This window comes from Aquarana catesbeiana, linkage group LG04 (assembly GCF_042186555.1).
Source record: "Aquarana catesbeiana isolate 2022-GZ linkage group LG04, ASM4218655v1, whole genome shotgun sequence".
In the NCBI taxonomy this organism is placed as follows: domain Eukaryota; kingdom Metazoa; phylum Chordata; class Amphibia; order Anura; family Ranidae; genus Aquarana; species Aquarana catesbeiana.
The window spans coordinates 458256441-458278607 of record NC_133327.1 but is presented as its reverse complement, the minus strand read 5'-3'; the positions used below and the strand labels follow the sequence as shown (position 1 = coordinate 458278607).

Sequence of the window (22167 nt, the reverse complement as noted above, 5' to 3'; positions counted from 1 at the left end):
TTTCCACTAGTGCAACTCCAAAGCTATGCAATTTAGAGTGTGACTGAGTGCAGCTTTGATCTAACTTTACACTCTGGATCAAAGTTGCATCAAAGTAGCGCAGGCACCTTTTCAAAGACACATAGATGGAATAGATGGGAACGTTTGCCATTGAAATCAATAGGCTGTGACTTGTCATGTGACTTGTGTCCAAAGTCACATGACAGGTCACATTAGTGGAAACAGAGCCTTAAACTCATTACTCACATGTAGCTCCCTCAGATGAACATGTGCCACACCACGTACACAGTGACCATCACAGTGCCATGCAGAAACAACCACGTGGTTGTACACTGTATAAAATCTGCAGCATGTTGCATTGTAATCTATACTACAGTTTCTAACATACCTAACAGACTTCCAAAGCCCACCCCTCCCATCTCTCTCAGGAGTAACTATTATCCAAAATGAGGCTATGAAGACAGGAGGAGATCTGAGAAGGAGAGGAGGGATGGGGGTGGGGCTGGGCAGGTCTAGGCATGTCTGTCTTAAAAGGAGAGGAAGGATGGTGGTGGGGGCACGTAGAAAAGAAGGACAACGTTTTTAGGAAGTGAGAGGCCCCCATGCAGAATTCAGAAATAAGGAAGTAAGGTTGTCCCTGAAGAACAGGAAGAAGCTGATTGTCTGGCTTTGATTAGACTTTCTAAGCGACACAAACCGCTATACAGAAAATGATTAATGTCAAAGATAATTTACATATAATCAAGAGAAAACGTTTCATTTTTGACTGGACTTCCACTTTAAGCATGAAAGAACATAAAAGTGAGTAAAAACCTGAAAAGTATACGCAGCCACTACATCTAAGACCTCATTCAGACAGATGCTGACATTTGTTATCCGTAAATGAATTTTTTTTTTAATGATCTGCAACAGGGTTCTTCCCTCCCCAATCAAGAGACTAAATCATTCATTCACGTTATACCTAAACTGGGAAAAGACCATGAAGATTTTTGTTCTGAAGCCCAGATAAAAGGCTTCATTGGCTTGCCATGTCCAGTAAGGGTTGAAACCTCCAGACTTGTTACTTATAAAGTTTTGAGTTTGTCTGATATTTTTACAGTAATATATTAGATTGTTCATTAAAAATAAAGCTTTAAAGAGGCTATAAAAACATGCTTTTTCCCTGATAAAAAAGAATTGTGGTCAGACCAGGCACTGGAATATGGCTAGAGTACAACAGCGATGGAATAAAACCTGTAGCGTCCATTTCATATTTTTTTTTTTCAGAGTGATGAGCTGGAAAAAGAAGAAGGGTTTCAGATCCTGGAAATGTCTTGGGAATGCGTGAATCGAATGCCTTAGTACTCTAGGAGCTTAATCCATCCATTAAAGCGGAGTTACACCCAAAAATGGAACTTCTGTTTTTCGGAATCCTCCCCCCCTCCAGTTTCACATTTGGCACCTTTCAGGGGGGAGGGGGGGGGGCAGGTACTGGTCTAATACAGGTATTTTGCTCCCACTTCCGGGCATAGATAGCTGAGTGATCAGTGGGTATCTACGCCACTTCTGCTGCCTTCTCTGTCCCCCCCACTGTCTTCTGGGAGACACATGGGTCCCAAAAAACAGCAGGGACCAGTGGAATCACGCAGCACGAGTCGCGTATGCACAGTAGGGAACCAGGAAGTAAAGCCGATTCCCTTACTGAAGATGGCGGCGCCTCCACCCGAGAGCCGAAGGATGGGTCGGCTTTGGGTGTGGACATCACGTGCGCCCGGGACAGGTAAGTGTCCTTATTGTAAATGTCAACAGCTGCAGTATTTGTCGCTGCTGACTTTTAAAAAAAAGAAATTAGATTGGAACTCCGCTTTAAGGACAATAATGTAAAATTGAAGTCATCTGTCCAGATAACATTGTAAAAGTCTTTCAGGGTAAATTTTCTTCAAAATTATAAAGATAGCAGAAATAGGGTCCTGCAGACTAGGGTATGAGCTAATTAAACCAACAATTTGTAATTTCAGAGTACCAAAAACAACTCTCAGGATCGGACGTTGCATTTTGGACATATGTGGGAATGAATTGGTTTTTAGTGTAAATATAGACTGCTAAATACCTTCTCATTAGCAGTGTATAGCAGTCTTGTAACTTCTATCATTGTCAGTCCGAGCACTGGTTAAAGCTTGCAGGAGGAGTTTTCATTCTCCTCTATGTCCAGTTAGGCTGCAGGACCCCTGACCCTCTTTCTGGACAGTGCTGATTGGCCCTGTGCTGATCACATGCACCTCTTGAAAGAAAAAAAAAAAAAAAAAACAACTCTCTAGCAATACACACCAAACTAAGTATGTGCAGTGTCCCCAAAGCTTTGTACTATAAGGAGAACGGTTGGGGACTGTGGAAGATGGGGAGGATCAGAGAACACAGAATCAAACAGCCTTTTTACACAATGCGCAGTATTAACCCCTTAGGTTCCACAGTGAGTATAACAAGTATGCTTTACTACATATACAGACTGATTTTATTGTTGGGGGTTTAGTAACACTAAGATATATGAACAGTACACTTGATTTCTGCTGCAATATATAAACGTCATGACACAATGTAATTAATAAAATGTTATACATTACAGTAGGTAAGTTTGAGAAAATAGTACACATATTGCAATCAATTGAAAGTGGCGGGGGGTTATTAGAAAGCACAGGGGTCTGGAGAATTGTTAGATGTGCAAAGACACAGGAAGGATAATGAAAAGGTCAAAGAAATGGATGGGATGCGACAGGGAGGTACAAGTGCCAAGCTTTTCCTGATCCTCATTTGATTGCAACAAACTAAAGCTACTTTACCATATTTTCCTAGGAACACTGGCACTCCTTTTATATTTTTCAGCTAATAGTTTCCACCATCAGGAGGGTCACATGTTGCACTGCAAATGAAGTCATTTTCTCAGCTATGATTCTGATTACATGGTATAAGCTAGCTATATGAAAATTTACAGAGCTGTGTTGTATAGCTTGGTTTACTTGAAAGAAACTATTACTGTCAGTAAATCTCCATGAGGAATATGATAATTTACCTACCCATCTTTTAGAGTGCAAGTTCAATTGCGCAAGGTTCTAATTTTTAGTTAATCAGTTAATCTGTAGGATCCTAAAGTATTTATTACAGCCCTTATCTTCTCCAATAGTTGGGCTCTACAGAAGATCTTTGTGCTATCAAAAAGAAATAACAGTGAAGAACTAGAGGCTTTAACAATATTTGTAAAATCTACTTCCACAACTGAAATCTTTCCTCGGTTAAAATGAAAACATGAACAGTATTTTCTGTGTTACTGCCTATAAATAGAAAAAAGCCACTGGCTTTTTGTTACCAGTCCCAAATACCAAGATATGCTGGCTTGTACATAAAACACTGTGTAAGCACAAAACAAAAGTATTTAAAACAGTGATCGGCAACCTTTGGAAATCAAGCTGCTACTGACCAATAGCTGGCCAAGACTCCAAGAAAATGTATTTCACAGCTGAATACCGAAGTTGCCCATCCCTGACAGAGACACGTCTACAAGAACAGAACAGATAAATGTAAGAAAGAAGGAACAATGGCATTCAGAAACTAGAGGTACTACTTCCAGGCAAGGCATGCTTCAAAAACAGGAGGATATCTTCGAAAAACAGGACAGCAAAGACAAAGCAAAAACAGCACAGCTAATACTACAGAAAAAAGTGTGAAATTACAGGAGAGAAGGGGGGGGGGGGGGGCGGGAGACAGCAAGATGTTTGAAGAGCGAAAGAAAATACAGAACATACCAAATCTAGAACAGAGATTGCTGGCATAGCAGTCTGCTGCAGATAGCAAAGAGGAGAGGGGGGAGGGAAAAAAAGATGCTAAGTGAACAAAATCATTAAACTGGTATTTTCATAAAGCAATGTAATGTCTTTTTGATGCTCCAGCCGTTTGCTTATCCATGCACCTAAGAGTTAAATGAAATAAAATTGCAGCGCAATGCACAACAGAAATGTATAAAGTAAGAGGAGGCAAGCAAAAGCATGTAAATTAACAATTGTGAAGAGAACTTATTAAAAAAAAAACAAAAAAAAAACAAAAAAAAAAACAAGAAAACAACCCCCCCCCATTTTTTCATTGAAGACTTTCATACTAACCACACACACACACACAATTATTGTTGTCCAGCACAAACAATTATATACTATTACTGCACTTCTCTATGCACAAGTATATGTAAAAAGGTGTTTACGGCCCTAGGTTGTATATGGTCTATTTTTACCAATTTACAAAGTGAGCGAACAGAGGAAAAATCTAAATCAAATCAATATTTAGTGTGATAACCCTTCGGCCTCAAATCAGCATCAATTCTTACACTTGCTCAAAGGAGATTTTGGAGGATTAGAGTCCGGTGTATACGATTAACCAATTATACCAAGCAGGTGCTTAATGATCATCCATTTCATAGGAAGGTTGAAACGTAGCCATTAACTGAAACCGAAACAGCCATGTAGGAGGCTTCAAATTGGGGCGAGGAACAGCCAAACTCTGCTACCAAGGTGAGGTTGTGGAGGACAGTTTCATATCACACATCATACACCATGGTAAGGATGAGCAAAGCAACAAGACAAAAGATACTTACACTGCATCAGCGAGGTCTCTCCCAGGCAAAGATTTCAAAGCAAAATTAAGTTTAAAGAGGTCCTGTTCAAGCTCTTTGGAAGTGCAAAGAAATAGACAATGTAGAGGACTCTAGATGCAGTGGTCATCTAAAGAAACTTAATGCAGCAGATCAAATATATCATGCTTACTTCCTTTCAACATCGGAAGATGTCCAGCAGTGTCATCAGCACAGAACTCGCAGAAACCAGTGGGACTCAGATACACCCAACTACTGTCTGGAGAATAGTCTTCATTAAAAAATTGTGGCCAAAAAGCCATACCTCCGACGTGGAAACAAGGCTAAGTGACTCAACTATGAACAAAAACATAGGAACTGGGGTGCCGAAAAATGGCAGCAGGTGCTCTGGCTTGAGGAGTCAAAATTTGAAATTTTGGCTGTGTCAGGAAGCAGTTTGTTTCCCATGGGCTGGAGAGTGGTGCAATAATGTGTCTGCAGGGAACAGTTTAGCATGGGGCTGCATTTCTGCAAATGGAATTGGAAATTTCGTCAGGATTAATGGTGTTCTCAATAAGGAGAAATACAGGCAAATACTTATCCATCATGCCATACCATCAGGAAGGCATGTGATTGGCCCCAAACATATTCTACAGCATCACAAGCCCAAACATACAGCCAATGTCATTAAGAACTATCTTTTGTGTAAGGAAGAGCAAGGAGTCCTGAAAGCGATGGTATACCCCCACAGAGCGCTAAACTCATCATCGAGTCTGTCTGGGATTGCATGAAAGGATTTGAGGCAGCCTTCAACCAAAAAAGATCTGTGGTTAGTTCTCCAAGATGTCAACCTGTCTACTGAGTTCCTTAACCGCTAAGCCACCGCCCACCGTCATATGACGGCTGGACGAGGCTTCTGTTGTTCTGGGAGGACGTCATATGACGTCCTCGCCCTCCCGAGCCACTAGGGGGCACGCGCGCCGCCACCGGCGCGTGCCCGCTGCGTCACTCGGGACCCGGTGCGCGTGCCCGGCGGCCGCGATGTCCGCCGGGCACCCGCGATTGCCGGGTAACAGAGCAGGAGCGTGGATCTGTGCATGTAAACACAGATCCACGTCCTGTCAGAGAGGAGAGGAGACCGATGGCGTGTCCCTTGTACATAGGGACAGCGATCGGTCACCTCCCCCAGTCAGTCCCCTCCCCCCACAGTTAGAATCACCTCCTTAGGTCATACATTAACCCCTCGAGCGCCCCCTAGTGTTAACCCCTTCCCTGCCAGTCACATTTACACAGTAATCAATGCAATTTTATAGCATTGATCGCTGTATAAATGTGAATGGTCCCAAAAATGTGTCAAAAGTGTCCGATGTGTCTGCCGCAATATCGTAGTCACAATAAAAATTGCAGATCGCCGCCATTACTAGTAAAAAATAAATAAATAATAAAAATACTATAAATCTATCCCGTATTTTGTAGACGCTATAACTTTTGCGCAAACCAATCAATATACGCTTATCGCAATTTTTTTTTACCAAAAATATGTAGAAGAATACGTATCGGCCTAAACTGAGGAAAAAATTTGTTAAAAAAGAAAAAAAAATTGGATATTTATTATAGCAAAAAGTAAAAAATATTGTGTTTTTTCAAAATTGTCCCTCTTCTTTTGTTTATAGCGCAATAAATAAAAACCGCAGAGGTGATCAAATACCACCAAAAGAAAGCTCTATTTGTGGGGAAAAAAATGATAAAAATTTAATTAAGGTGCAGTGTAACATGACCGCGCAATTGTCATTCAAAGTGCGACAGCGCTGAAAACTGAAAAATGGCTTGGGCAGGAAGGGGGTGTAAGTGCCCTGTATTGAGGTGGTTAAAAAACTGTGCAGATTTACCTAGAAGAACCGATGTTATGAAGGCAAAGTGGTGGTCATTTACTTTACATTTTTTTTTTTTTATAAAAATAAACTTAATACACCTATTTCTGAAAGCATTCTTAATCCAAAACTTTTGCACAGCAGTGTATCCAGAACATGTATGTGTTTAACACACAACCCAATTTCTAAAAAGTTTGGTCGCTGTGTAAAAGCCACATAAAAAAAAGAATACAATGATTTGCAAATTGCATAAACCCATATTTTAATTCACAATAGAAAACATCAGATATTTAAACTAATAAAAAAACTACAAAAAAAATTAAGGTCACTTTGAAATTGATGGCAACAACAAGTTTCAAAAAAAGCTGGGACAGGGCAACAAAAAGCAGGTAAAACAAGGAAGAAAATTGTGCAGCTAATTAGGTTAACTGGCAACAGGTCAGTAACCTGATTGGGTGTAAAAAGAGCACCTTAGAGAGTCGGAAAAGTAAAGATGGGTCTAATAATTGTCCCACAATTTCAGATTAATGTTCAACATAAAATTGCACAAACTTATATATATCATCTACAGTACAGAATATATCAAGAGATTCAGAGAATCTTGTGCGCAAGGGACAAGGCTGAAATGCAATTTCGGATGACAGCAACTTTCAGGCCCTTAGATGGCACTAACAGGCATGATTCTGTGATGGCCATCACTGCATGAGCTCAGGAATACTTCCAAAAAGAAAATCACTGATTGCCTGTGAACACCGTTCACAATGCCATCCAAAAATGCATGATCCACAAACACTGCTGTCTTCCCTGGGCCAAAGCTCAGTTAAAATGGCCTGTTCCAAAGCGGAAAACTGTTCTGTAGTCAGATGAATCAAAATTTTTGGCCATGCCCTCCAGACTAAAGAGAAGAGGGACCTTCTAGCTTTTGATCAGCGCTCAGTTCAGAAGCCTGCATCTCTGATAATATGGGGCTGCATTAGTGCATATGGAATGGGCAGCTTGTACATCTAGAAAAGCACTATCAGCACTGAAAGATATATCTAGGTTTTAGAGCAGCATATGCCCAGGCAAGAATGGAACAATACTTCTCTCCCAAAACTACTGTAACTGGTCTCCTCTGTTCCCAGATATTTACAGAATACACTGATCAGCATTCGCAGCCATTGGTTGCAAGCACTGATTGAATGCTGGTTTTCCAGTATGTCCCTTTGACAAAAGCCAGTTGTTAGATCTGCTTCTGTCAGACAGGCTGCTGTACACACTGACCGAAATTAGCTGGTTCCTGCTAAACCGGCTGATTTTCGGACAGTGTGCACCCAGCCTAATTCCGTAGTTCTGCAAACAGCTATTTGTATACATTATATATCTTTGCCTGGCTGTGCAGCAGGCACCCTAAGGTGCTTGCCCTTACCTTACCAATGCTCTGCTGAATCTGCTGTTGATGGTCTGGTAAAAAGGCTGATATTTCCAGGTATGGCAAAGCACATGACACTTCCCCTAGCCTTTCACAATTCAGTACTCTGAGCAGTCAGTGATCAAGCCCCAACCCTGATGAAGGTCAAGGGTGTAGGGAGAACATGCTTCGCTCTGAGCAGGTTACAACTTTTATAAACAGACATGAACTTTGGTGCCTTAATTGCCATTAAATCATTTAAAGATCTAGACATTGTATAATTGCAATAACAGTGGGGAAAAAAAAATCACCATTAATATTCCTAATACAGAACACCCTGCATCTATAAGGAATTATAAAAACCAAAAACATTGTAGATTCTCTTAATTTATGAATTTCCAAGAATTCATGCAAATAGAACACCAAACCCAAAGGTCTCAGACTTGTGAAATACTAATTTAGCCTATGGTTTCAAATATAACTTTATTAGAGCTGCTGGGATTTTTAGACATTGACATTCATTTCTCTCACAGAGTACTCAAAAACATTAGAACTTGGTATCATAGAATATCATCCTACAACCAGGAGACACTGCGCGATGAGCAAAACCCCATCCTGTGTCAGGCAAAAGCTTTTTCACAATGGCTTTTAAATAAACCATCACCGTAATAAAACCTCATTGTGCACCTCATTAAAGCGGAGGTCCACCAAAAACAAAAAACAAAAAAAAACATAAAAATGCTCCTACAAATCTGAAAAAAAAATTTACTTACCAGAAATGGCTGTTGCTAGGCAGATCATCCTAATCTGCCACTTCCTACTCCGCGGTGATCTTCATTCTTCTCCTCCTCGCGTTGTCTTCTGGGGAATAGGGCGCGCTGTGTTCTGGGAACTGTGTGTTTCCCAGAACACAGCAGGCCACTCACAAAGCGACGTGCGACTCACGCATGCACAGTAGGAAATGGGCAGTGAAGCCACAAGGCTCCACTGCCTGTTTCCCTTAGTTTGAATTGCGGCGCCGGGACCCGATCCGATGGACGGATCGGCCTCGGGCGGCCGACATCGCGGGCACCCTGGACAGGTAAGTGTGCTGATTAAAAGTCAGCAGCTACATATTTTTTTTCAGCTGGACCTCCGCTTTAAACACCATTTAATATCTTGTGAAATTTTAATATGCTTCCAATGAAACCTCACCATGCATCTGACAAAACCTCACTGCAACAAAATCTCAATGTATGTCTGAAAAAAAACACACACAGAAGTGTTTGGTTTTGATTGACCTTTGCAGCACACACCTGATGTATTATGTTTTGGGAACATTCCCCTCTGTGGCCTTGCTTTCTTTTGTTAACAGCAGAACAAGTTATTTGTATGCACAACTGCCCTTCAGCAGTTGTAAAATTAAATTCCCCGAAAACCGTGTCATGGAGTAAGTGGATAACGCGGGCCAGGGCTATGAAATGATTTAGAAGGTGGAAGTGACAGCATCAACATAGACAAAGTATCATTTAGTAGATGTTTGATAATACTACAGCTAATGTATACGGTGGTTTTGCTGAATGTACACTAACTCTACATACTTTGTAAAGGAGCCCTGCATGATATGTTGGTATTATATAATTACAATAAAGATAATGGAGGTTATGCCGATTTATGATGAAGCTTCAATGGGCATATCGTGAGCAAGATGATCTTTGGTTTTACACACAATAAGGTTTAGTTGGATGTGCAATTAGATTTTGTCAAATGCCGTATGTGCATTGTCGTTTATGTGTATAAAGGTGGTTATATTTGTGTTTTTTTTTTTAATAAGCAAGCATCTCTGTTTGATGCTAACCCTTAGCAGGACCTCAGCAGACTCTTTGCAGTCCCTGTGTAAAACACCCACAATGCTTACTGAATGTCTGATCCCATGCAATCAGGAATTCCTAGGCTTATGAGGGAGTATTTTTTTTTTTTTTTTGCAATACTAAAATCAAGGAAAAATAGCATTAGGGGAAAGATCTAGTGTCATGCTCACCAGTCTGTAATTCACAGAGAACTTCTCGGATTAAAGAGCAATAATGAATAATTGAGGTGAATCAATAAGAAAAGGGTTTTGTTACACCAAGTCATAAAACACATTTCACAAAATAACTTGAGCACAACTGCTGAAAAGAGGAAATGAAACCTTCAAAAAACACAAAATTGTAATGATACAGCAACTGAATCTAAAGCAGCCTAGAAAAGAGTATTTTTTTTTTTCAAACTGACTCAATTCCTCCATCCACACACTTGATGTCAATGGAAGAATCCTCCTCATATCCCCACCATCCGAATATATGATGAGCGTTGCAGGCTATATCCTGCAGCCGATCAAGCACAGAAAATCCAGAAGAATGGTTGTACAGCAATCGATCAGTAGATCGACTGCTGTACGAAAACTTTCCTGCCCATAACTGGATTGAAAATAAGCCGATCCCAGCTGAACTTTTCAAATTTCGATCCATATATGGCCGGCTTTACAGTGTGCCTAGGAATGGTATCTCTGTGCTCCAAAAATGGGAAATTTCAACATTGCTGCAATATGAAAGGAAAGGACATTGGTAAAGAAGAGTCCCTTGCACACCATATACCGTATTTATCGGCGTATAACACGCACAGGTATATAACACGCACCCCAATTTTAGGAGGGAAGTTTAAGGAAAAAAACTTACATTTTAAATAAAGAACTTTGAAGCAAAATTTGGGTCTCAGCTCATCAATGCACCCTGCTCAGTGCCCATCTGCAGCCTATAAATTGCCCAACAATGTAGCCTGTTCAGTGCCCATCTGCAGCCTATAAAATGACCAACAATGCAGCCTGTTCAGTGCCCATTTGCAGCCTCACCTCTCCAATCATTGCAGCCTCGCCAGTGTTGGATTATCCCTGCTGTCTCCGAGGGAAGAGGAGAAGCGAGTGCTGCTGAATTACACAGAGCTGCGATCTCCTGTGTACCCGGCGTTCCGTCACTCACAGCCATGCCTCCTGGTCCTGCTCATATGATAGACAGAACAGTGGCCCAATGCAGGGCAAGGAGGCGTGGCTGTGCGTGGCGGAGCACCGGGACACAGGAGATCCCGGCTCTATGTAATTCAACGGCGCTCGCTCCTCTTCCCTCCGAGATGGCAGGGATCGGTGTATAACGTGCACCCACGATTTTCCCCCGATTTTAAAGGGAAAAAAGTGTATGTTATACGCTGATAAATACGGTAACTTGAATAATGCAGAAATATTGGTTAGTTAAAAATAGATCTCTCTCTGTATGACAATCCTATTTTCTGTTTTTAGTTGTTTGGGCCAATGTGTAGCCAAAACATTTTTATTTTCTGTTGTAGATGAAGCGGGCAAGGATTACAACCTGTGACAGTTTTTTTTGTCTGTGTCCACACTGGGTAGATTCATCCAATATATTTTCCTTGAAAACACTTGTCACTGAGACAGAAATTGATGGGAAACCCCCACATTTTACAGGTTTCACCAGAACAAAAAGGTGAAGGTAAAACTTGCAATGGGGACACCTGTTCCAGTGAGATCTGTATAATTCCCTTGACTTGGTAGAGATTTCCTCTCACTTCCTATTGTCTCTCTAGAAGAAGACGTGACAAGAAAATCTATTCTACAGGGCACAGATATAACAAAGACTGACAAGGGTATTAACGCTTTCCTACTCCATCCAAAGAAACCCCCAAAAAACTGTTTGCAGTACATACCTTTTAATAATGCAGCTCAATATGAACCAGTTTACATGTGCATGTAAAACTGTAAGACTGAAAAATCGTTGAAATTAATATCAACCCAATTGTACTTTCCTGGAAAAAGAGGATTTAACCACTTTAATACCAGGGTACATTTTCCAATGGGAGATTGGTGGCCCTTTATTTACCCACTATCATTTATGAAAGGCACTGGATACTTAGCCATGTGACGACTGATCCACCGGGTGATTACTGCATGCCGAGCTGTCATTAGATGGCCGGGTACACAGAGACAACGTACCCAGCCGATCCAAGAAGCTAGGTACCATGTGATTGGTCATCACAGCAATCACATGGTATTGTTTACTGTGCTGATCCCACCCCTTTCCCCTTACAAAAGGGGACGTAAAGGGATCAGTATTTATTAAGGGGAAGTAAAGGGATCAGTATTTATTAATGAGCACAGAATTAGTGGTTTGGCAGCAGCAGCTGCTGATCTAGTCATGCTGTTACGCTGACACTGCTGGCACTATGTTAAACCCTAAACATGGGTTTAATATACTGTATAACATGGTGAGAAAAATGGCGTTAACCTTTAAAATAGAATGGATATTTTTATTTTATTTTATTAATTTATTCTTTTTTTAGATATACATGGAAGAGAGATCAATCAGCATGTTGTAAACCAACAAAGTATGTGCACGTTTAAAAAGCTTTGCTTCTGTGTGCAGTTTGTAATTATTTCTGTACATTTGGCATCCCCATTTGCTCATACATACTCCAGCTGTTTTTGCTTTGTAGTGCTACACAATGGTTGTACCGCTATTTAGAGGTCGACCGATATATCGGCCGGCCGATATATCGGCCGATATTTGGCTTTTTTTACTTAATCGGCATTGGCCGATTGTGCTGATAAAAAAAGCCGATTATAACTTCAGCAGGACTTATGACTTCTGTAATAGAAGTCAATTGCAAGTTGTCTGAACGTTTCTTCTCTCCTCCTCTGGGCAGCCTGCCAAATCTGATAAGAAGATACATTTGTATCTCTTCGGGTTCTTTATCAATAGACTGAACTCCTTGTGTAGAAGTTCTCAGTTTAACCATTTAAAGACTAAATCTTTTTTGACATTTGTTGCTTACAACTAAAAATTCTGTATTTTCTGCTAGAAAATCACTTGGAACCCCCAAACATTATATATATTTTTTTTAGCAGAGACCCTAGGGAATAAAATAGCGGTTGTTGCAATATTTTATGTCACGCGGTATTTGCGCAGCGGTCTTTCAAACGCAATTTTTTAAAATAAAATACACTAATTAAAAAAAAAAAAAAAAAAAATAAGCAGTAAAGTTAGCCCATTTTTTTCGTCCAAAAGTTTTGGTTACCTGTTTTTGTGTATTTAATATTTAAGATATAGTTATTTTTTTTTAATCTAAATTATACATACAAGTGAACTGATTGGAGGTTTGTTTTGTTCAATAAATGTTTAAATGTAAAAAATTTTCTGCATCACTTATTACTTAAGGCTGGTTTCACACTGGAGCGGGCAGGCGTTGACGGTAAAAGGCTGTTAGTTTTAGCGGCGCTTTACCGTCATTTTAGTGGCGCTATTCGGCTGCTAGCAGGGCGCTTATAACCCAGCTAGCGGCCGAGGAAGGGGTTAAATGCGCCCCTGAAGTCCTGCTGCCGAAACGCTTTGCAGCCGCTTCGGCAGCGGTGCGCATTCATTTCAATGGGCAGGAGTGGTGGAGGAGCAGTATACACCGCTCCAAAGACATCCTGCCAGCGCATCGCCTCAGTGTGAAAGCACTCGGGATATCACACTGAAACTGTAGGGAAGCCGTTTTACAGGCACTATTTTTAGCCCAAAAGCGCCTAAAAAAACGCCCCAGTGTGAAAGGGGTCTAACTGTTAGATTTTATGAGATGAAGGGAGAAAAGAAAAAAAAAAAAAAAAAATCGGCCTAATATATCGGCCATCGGCCACCGCGATTTCTAAATATCGGCATCGGCCAGAGAAAAACCCATATCGGTCGACCTCTACCGCTATTCATAGTAGGTGAGGTTGCAAAAAGACACATCAAGTCCAACCTATATTCCTATTACAAACCTCAGCCAACTCACTGAAAACAAAGCAATTTTTCTTACGGCTGGCACAAAGATCTGGAAGACCCAATATGTCAAAAATGTAACATTCCAAAAATTACTTCAAAGTAAACACTGCAAAAACTCAAGTTATATGCTGAATGAGAACACAATGCCCCTTGGGTTTTGTTATGATTTTACATGTTTGAATCTAAAATGTAAAACTTTGGTTAGCCAATTTTTACAACTACTATAGGATTAGTTGTTTCGATCACCAACTTAATACATTTATTTTGTTTCAGTTTAAAAAAACGATGCTAACGCGTTAGCTTTTTAAACCCGGTTTGTCCACCTTATGTTTTGCCTTTTTTGGATTTTAATTATTTTTCAAATAAAGATGTTTCTGCAAGGAGTGCGGCAGTCCAGGACTTTTTTCTCCATTTCTACTTCTGAAGCACAGCCAGCACCCAGCTTTGTGCGATAAGACGGGAGTTCACACAAGGAACTACAGAGGCTTTTGAATCGGCTTTTCCTCTTTATCACTGCAAGCAACAAATGACAAAGGATGGGTAACACCTATTCATTCACAGGAGCCTTTTCTATGTACAATTCTGATTCAGACCTGCTCAGGTTCTGATATTTCTATTGTTCCCCATGTAGACCACACAAACAGTAATTCATTTGTTAAAAGTAGTTTCTGTTTTTCTGAAATTGCACCAAGGTTGTTATGTGGTTGGTTTAGATGTAAATAGTGCTTACTAGATTTGATTGTTATACAACCCTGTTAAACAAAACTAAATCAGGTTTTGCTTATGGCTACAAAATTAGATGCACCATTTTACGAAATCTACAGAAAGGAACATAGAAATATAGATATTAAAAAAAAGGAATAGTTTATAGCCACTCTTGCTTGAATTTTGTGAAGCCTAAAAACCTCCTCATGCCACTGTTGTGCTTAGTGATGCTTTAGGGGAAGCTCTCAAGTCCGGCACGTTAACTGAGATGAACAGGTATCCCATAGTTTACTCAAGGCACAGAACAATGTGATATAGGGATGTGTCGGGATGTAATAATGTCACCACAAGTTTAATGATTTATCTGTATGAAGGTTTCACTACAGCTCTGAAGTCTGTTACATAATAAGTTACATAGTAGGTGAGGTTGAAAAAATACAAAAGTCCATGAAGTCCAACCTATGCGTGTGATTATAAGTCAGTATTACATTGTATATCCCTGTATGTTGTGGTCGTTCAGGTGCTTATCGAATAGTTTTTTGAAACTATCGATGCTCCCCGCTGAGACCACCGCATGGAGGGGAATTTCACATCCTTGTCACTCTTACAGTAAAGGAACCCTCTACGTAGTTTAAGGTTAAACCTCTTTTCTTCTAATTTTAATGAGTGGTCACGTGTCTTGTTAAACTCTCTTCCGCGAAAAAGTTTTATCCCTATTGTGGGGTACGGTATTTATAAATTGAAATCATATCCCTTCTCAAGCGTCTCTTCTCCAGAGAGAATAAGTTCAGTGCTCACAACCTTTCCTCATAACTAATATCCTCCAGACTCTTCATTAGCTTTGTTGCCCTTCTTTGTACTCGCTCCATTTCCAGTACATCCTTCCTGAGGACTGGTGCCCAGAACAAAACTAATTTTGTAAATACTACACCTGTATAATGGGTTATAGTAAATGTGCATCACGTAAAACTAGGCTTATCAATGGAACAAAAGTATAAATAATATTCACTGTGACGAACGAATGCAACTTTTTTTGTTATAAATTATGTTGTCTACTGGGCTTATTATACATTATACTGCTAATTGTTTATCTAGAAAACTATATATTTTTTTTTATATACACACACATACAGTGGATATAAAAAAAGTCTACATACTCTTGTAAAAATGCCGGGCTTTTGAGTTGTAAAGAAATCAAAGATAAATCACACAGAATTTTTCTACCTTTAACCACTTGCTGCCCGCCCACCATCAAATGACAGAGGGACGGTGCGGCTCTCGTTCTGGGTAGATGTCACTTGACGTCGCCCCAGAACGGCCACTCTCACGCACAGTGCGGCGTTTGCAGCCGCGCCGTGTTGCTAGGACACGGCGTCACCCCAATCTCTGTGAAGAGCCGATTACGCGGCTCTTTAACCATGTGATCGGCTGTGTCCAATCACAGCCGATCCACATGGTAACTGCAGTAGTGCCGTAAAGAGGCTCTCATTGCCTCACACTGACAGTGGCATCTCCTTGCAGGGGACACCCGGACAGGTAATCAGGGCACTTAGTGAAGGAGAAAAATTACTTTTTTTTACAAAACTTATTGACAGAAACTAAGAAAAATGTTTTTTTTTTTTTTTAAATAAAAAAACCAGCAGGGATTAAATACCACCAAAAGAAAGCTCTATTTGTGTGAAGAAAATAATTAAAAATTAATTTGGGTACAGTGCTGCATGTCTGTGCAATTGTCATTCAAAATGCGACAGCACTGAAAGCTGAAAAATGGCCTGGGCAGGAAAGGGGTGAAAGCGCCCTGTATTGAGGTGGTTAATGTGACCTCTAATCTGTGCAATTCAATTAAAAACAAACTGAAAGGGTGAAAAAAATAAAAACATCTTTTGATTTTTTGACAATTAAGTCTTTTGGTGTACTCTTCCTTGCAAAAGCGCTCCAAATCTGTCAGACTGGAAGAGCATCTCCTGTGTACAGCCCTCTTTAAGTCAGAGATTTATAATTCAATTCTCGTCCGGACTCTGACTGTGCCATTCCAAAACTCATCTTCCGGTGAAGCCATTCTTCAAAAGTCCCTCCACTAACTAGAACCCCAGTTCCAGCCAAAGAATAACGGCCCAAAACCATAATCCTGCGACGAGCATGCTTCCCTGCAGGTATGTTTTTTTGGTGAAACACAGTGTTGATTTTGGCCCAAACATATTTTTTTGGAATTATGGTCAAGAGTTTAATCTTACATAATTTTTCAGGATAAAAAAAAAAAAAAAAGTCAGGACACTAATCCATCTACGTTCAACCAATTGAAAAAAAAACCCACACACTCAAACAGAAACCCTCCATATACACTTATACACATTGATTCAGAGGAAGGCAAAAAAATTAAAAATTAAAAAAAGCTGTTTGGAGCATTTTAGTACAATATAGGAGCATTTAGGACCATTCAGCATTTTTTTTCTGCTGGAAAAACGCTCCATAAACTTTTTTTTTTCTGCTCCTAGACGCTGAAGCTCAAAAAACGCTAATAGCCTAATGTAGTGTGCATGTACACACAGGATAACACTATTTAGCTTCTAGGAGCAGAAAAAAAATGCTAACAGCTTATAGAAGCTTAAAAAAAAAAAACACTAGTGTGCATGGAGCCTAAGGGTGTGCATATTTATGCAAGCATACGATTGTCATTTTTTTTTCGTTTTTCCCTCTTTAAAGAAATTTAGTTTGTTTTTATGAATTGCACAGATTAGAGGTCACATTCAAGGTGGAAAAAAAATCAGAAGTGATTTATGTTAGTCTGTTATTTTTTTACATCTCAAAAAAAATGAATTTTTTCTATACACATACATATACACACAAATACATGCACACACGCACACACAAGGGTTATTCAATAATTCAAACACTCTATTAAATATAAAAAAGTGCAGAAATGTTTTGAAGGAGGTGCACAGAATGGAAATTTTGGTGCCGAAACCGAAAATGCTGGACGCTGAAAAATGAAAATTTGTTTTTAAAAATATTTATATTTTTATGTGCAATTGTATTATATTCAACTTTTTAATTAATATCATCAATTTAAATGAATAGGACTTTATCATTGGCCATTATTGGCTCCTTTAGGGCAAGAAAAGCTCAAGAAAAATGTATCCCTTTAATATCTATGCTTGCACACTGGTCTATTGTGCTTCTATTGTGGTGTTAAAAATCCTGCTTGCTGCAATTTTGGTCAGAAAAAAAAATAAATAAAAAGTGCCTCCCAGCTGAAATGCATTGAAAGCACAGCAAGAATGCATCATTAACGCACCCATGTTTTTGATGCAGTTTTTGAGTCACATGACCTATGAAAAACACCATAAGCACAGTAAAATCATGATAAAATCAGCGCAAAATCGCTGCAATTATGCTATTATCGGCACGTTTTTCTCTTAACGGCTGAATCCTGTTGACATCATTTTTACCCGAAATTTTGGTGTGTGTGTGTATATATATATCTATATATATATATATAGATATATAGATATATAGATATATCTATATATCTATATATATATATAGATATATATTACATATCTATATATATATATATTTTTTTTTGGAAAGCGACATTAAATATAACAATTTACTATGCCAAGAACATCCACTAGCACTGAATTCTGCACAGCTTACTTTAATGAATTGAATTAAAATTAATTTATATTTGTATTACCCTTGCTTTTCTCTCTGCTTCAAGGCGCTGCATAATAAGCATGTCTACGTCATCATCATCTTCATCATCATCATCATCATCTTCATCTTTTTGCTTAGACTCTTGAAGTCGCTTCTGAAACTGCCACTCAAGCATTAATTTTCGAAGTCTGTCATTCTCTTCTGCAGTTCGTTCAGTCTTATTTTGTAGTTCATTGATCTCCTTACTTAACATATCTACTATGTGCATTTGCTGCTGTTTTTCCAATTTCTCCTTGGCGTCCCTCTTCCATGGGTCTGGGGAAAGGCTGTCACTGGAAGAAAGCTCTTCTTTGCTTATCGTGATGTATTGAAGATCCCTTCTTTCTATTGTGCGTGGCTGTTGCTGAGGTTGCAGCTCTCTTATGACGGTTTCTTGTGGACGAGGAAGAGTTGCTGGTTTTTCTGGTCTTGGTTGCGGAATGTTAGAAGGTGGGGCTGCTGTTTGAGGTTGTGGCAACATGGGCTGTGGAGGAGCAGGAACCGGAGGTCGAATTTGCCCAAGCTTTCTTTCTTGTTCACGCCTTTTTCTCTCCCTTTCTTCTTCCAAGCGTGCTTTTTCCTTTTCATACCATCTTTGATGCTCCTCTCTTTTTTTTCTTTCAACTGCTGCTGCTTGAGCATTTAACTGCAGTCCCAACGGATTTTGTGATGGTGGAGGTGGAAGGGGTAAATCAACAGGAACTCCTTCACATTCTACTCCATAATGCACTGGAGGAGGAGGAGGTGGGGGTGGTAGATCTGTTCTTATAGGCTGAGAAACAGCAACTGGTGCAGGCTGAGATGCAACTGGTGTTTTCCAGCGCCCAGGTCCAGATTTGTTTAATGATGATGCAGAAGAATAAGTTTTGATAGAATTGTTCAAGTGTTCTTGGCTAGATGTGCTAGATTCCACAGAAGAGCTTTGGTTCATCCAACTATCTTTACCATCTACTTTCCTGTCCAAATATTCAATATCTTTTCTTAACAAAGGCTCTAGGCGACCTCTATCTGAAGGAAATCCCTGATCATCTCTCAACTCTTCTTGAGAATGAGCAATTCTCTGGTGATGAGAAAAAGAAAGGGGGGTTACCAATGCATAAAAGGTGAATATATTGTTTAAAATTGAATCTTAGATCATGATCACATTAAACACAAACCATAGGTGTAGTATTGCAATTTAAACATGTTATAACACCAGCAATAAAACTGTTCAGTCCAGTTAAGGTTTCCACATTTGTCTTTTTATATTTTTTTGGTACATGTATAATAGCAAAAAAAAAATTTTTTTTTTTTTTTTCAAAATTGTTTATAGCGCAAAAAAAAAAAAAAAACCCCACGGGTGATCAAATACCACCAAAAGAAATCTCTTTTTGTCGGAAAAAAAGGACGTCAATTTTGTTTGGGTACAGCGTCGTACGACCACGCAATTGTCAGTTAAATCGACGCAGTGCCGTATTGCAAAAAATGGCCTGGTCATTAAGGGGGCAAATCCTTCCGGGGCTGAAGTGGTTAAGGAGATGAATTCAACCTACAAATGTTAATGGTAACGGTAATTTAAACCAGACAGCGCATTTACAACATAATAAATAGACTGTAAGAATATATCAATTATTAAGCCAGAACAGCATTTCTCAGTTATAGACATGGCATGGTCAAGAAGGAAAGGGTTTATTAGCCAAGAACAAAAAAAGTGTCACTAGGACATAATGCAATCTTATCTTGCATTCCTCTAACAAAGCCCAACACTTGTCTGGATTGCCCAATAAGAGCAGCAAATGGCTTAACTGTCAGAGCAAATAATAAGAGGATAAGGCGCACCACTGCAAGGTAACCATTTGAAGGGAAAAGCTAGAAGAGTAGCTATCACCTATCACTGGCCTGAAGATAAGCATATACAATCTGTTCCCACTTCAAAGAGGTAGGTCTGAATCAAAATCTGAGTAGTTTCAAATTTAGCAGGCATAAACCCAGTTTGAACAGGGTGCTATATATTAGGAACTACCTTGACTAAGAATTTTGACATTGGCATTTAGCAGTGAGATCATTAAGTGTGAGGGCATTTTTAACCTTCAGAAGGACCACAACAATGGTATCTCTCAAAGTTGCAGGCAGGGACCCACAAGTTAGGGCTCCATGAAAGGTTTATAATAGAATGGGAAGAAGCATTTCTTCGTATGGTTTTATACATTTTGATTGGGAGACAATCAATGCCTTGCACCTTTATAGTTACATAGTTTGTAACTGATGTGCATAAATGTATAAATGTGTGTGCACTTTTTATTCTTGAATATTACCCATAGCCCTGTATATTCTGCTTGCTAAGGAAAACTGCTAAGTTTTTATAGTTACATAGTAATGTAGTTAGCTGAAATTGGCCACATCCATTTCATCTATAACTTGAGGAAATTCTAGAAAATCCCTATCAGCAGTTAAGGGTAAAGGTCAGCCAGACAGATTCTGTATCAGGAGGACATACCCAGTAATCTTCTGTGTGCAGCAGCCTCCCTCAGCCCCCCTAATACTTACTTGAGCCCCATCTCAAGCCAGCAATATTGCATGAGTGCCTCGGCTGTCCGGGGACTCTCCCTCCCCATGGGCTGAGACAAAAGCGTGTGCCATTGGCTCCTACTGCTGTGAAAGTCAGTGAGCCAATGAGGTTAGAGAGGGGGCGAGGCCAAGCCACGTCTCCATATCTCAATGGACACAGAGCAGCCAGCTCAAAATAATCAACCAGTCCTGTGTTTTACTGGGTCACTGAAGTAAAAAAAAGTTTTACAGTCTGGGTAGTGATTTTAACAATTTATACATATAAACTAAATATTGCAATACAGCAGAGTAACTTAGCAATTTGCGGTATGTTCTAATACAGAACAGAACAGACAGTATAGTCCCAAGTGAAGGGACAGTTAACAGAAAAAAGAAAAAAAAAACAAACAGAAGTAGATCCAACTGGACGCTCCTATTATTCAAGCAAGAAAAACAGACTCCACACAGAAGTCCAGGTGGGTATTCTTGCACACTGGTACATCCAAGTATTGTGCCCAACAGTATCTGAGGCCTGTGTCAATAGATCAAACAGAGGTGATGTCCAGGTAGTACTTTTGCTGTTCACATGGGACTTGATGCCACCAAGTGGTATCACTCCCAGAAACATAAAAGTAACAAATGGGCAGTGTATTCCCAGGTAAGCCTAGTACACACTGGCCAAATGTCGACGGGTTTAATAGAAACCAGCCGACATTCAGCTCGTATGTATGGCAGCCGGTCCCCTTTTCTGAAGCTCATACCTGCTTTTAACCCTCTTCACACACTCCCTCTTGCCCTTCTCCTCCGTGCCCACTCACCATATTCCCCTCCTTTTCTCCTGTGTCCACTCTCCATACTCACCCCCTCCTCCCTGACCACCTATTTTTAGTCTTTGCCAGTCTCCTTTGGCGGGTTGCAAAAATGCATGACCCATTTATGGGCTGTTTTGCTCTAATCTGTTTCACTGTTTTTGATTTAATATAAAACCATGGGATGTTGCAAGAAAGTACTGGCTATATTCCAGACTAACATTGGAATGTTTGTTATACCTAACCACAGTAATGTGCAATGCTACTTTACATGCTGCGTGGTTTTTGTCAAAATAGAAACAAAGTGACTAAGTACTGTAAAGAATATCATTGCTCAGCCATGTGATGAGTGTGTCTTTGATGTGATTGTAATAATTTTTGTACTCCCTTGCTGCTTTTTTTTTTTTTTTTTAAATAAAACTGTTGACAGAATCAACACCTCAAGCTGCAATTTAACTCAAACTTAAATCATTGCAGTAACTCATCCTTATATAGGACTGCTCAGTCAAGACAGGACATTTACTACTGCGCTAGCTCCTTAGATAACCCTATACTAATAAATGTCTAAAAAAAACAAAATAAAACTTCCCGGTGGTGCATACCCTGTCACGGACTTATGTAAATTAAGGCTTGGCTATCTGACCTCATAATGGGTTACTTATGGGCTTTAGACTACTGTCTGATAACATCTTATCTTATGTAACCCATATTGTATGTTGAGATGGACCAAAGAAAATAATTGTACGGTTTT

General features: G+C 39.7%; 1 protein-coding gene across 21 annotated transcripts in view; it reads right to left on the bottom strand.

Annotated features, from left to right (window-relative positions):
* AFDN (afadin, adherens junction formation factor) overlaps positions 1-22167 on the bottom strand; it is a 386193-nt gene that overhangs the window by 39264 nt on the left and 324762 nt on the right. For 11 of the 21 annotated variants that reach the window (XM_073627519.1, XM_073627513.1, XM_073627512.1 and 8 more), the window contains 2 exons: positions 18083-19141; positions 3777-3812 (listed from right to left, as the gene is read on the bottom strand). In XM_073627519.1, coding sequence (XP_073483620.1) covers positions 3777-3812; positions 18083-19141 — 1095 coding nt within the window. The remainder of the gene's footprint in view (positions 1-3776; positions 3813-18082; positions 19142-22167) is intronic. The other 10 variants (XM_073627515.1, XM_073627522.1, XM_073627524.1 and 7 more) reach the window with 1 other exon arrangement.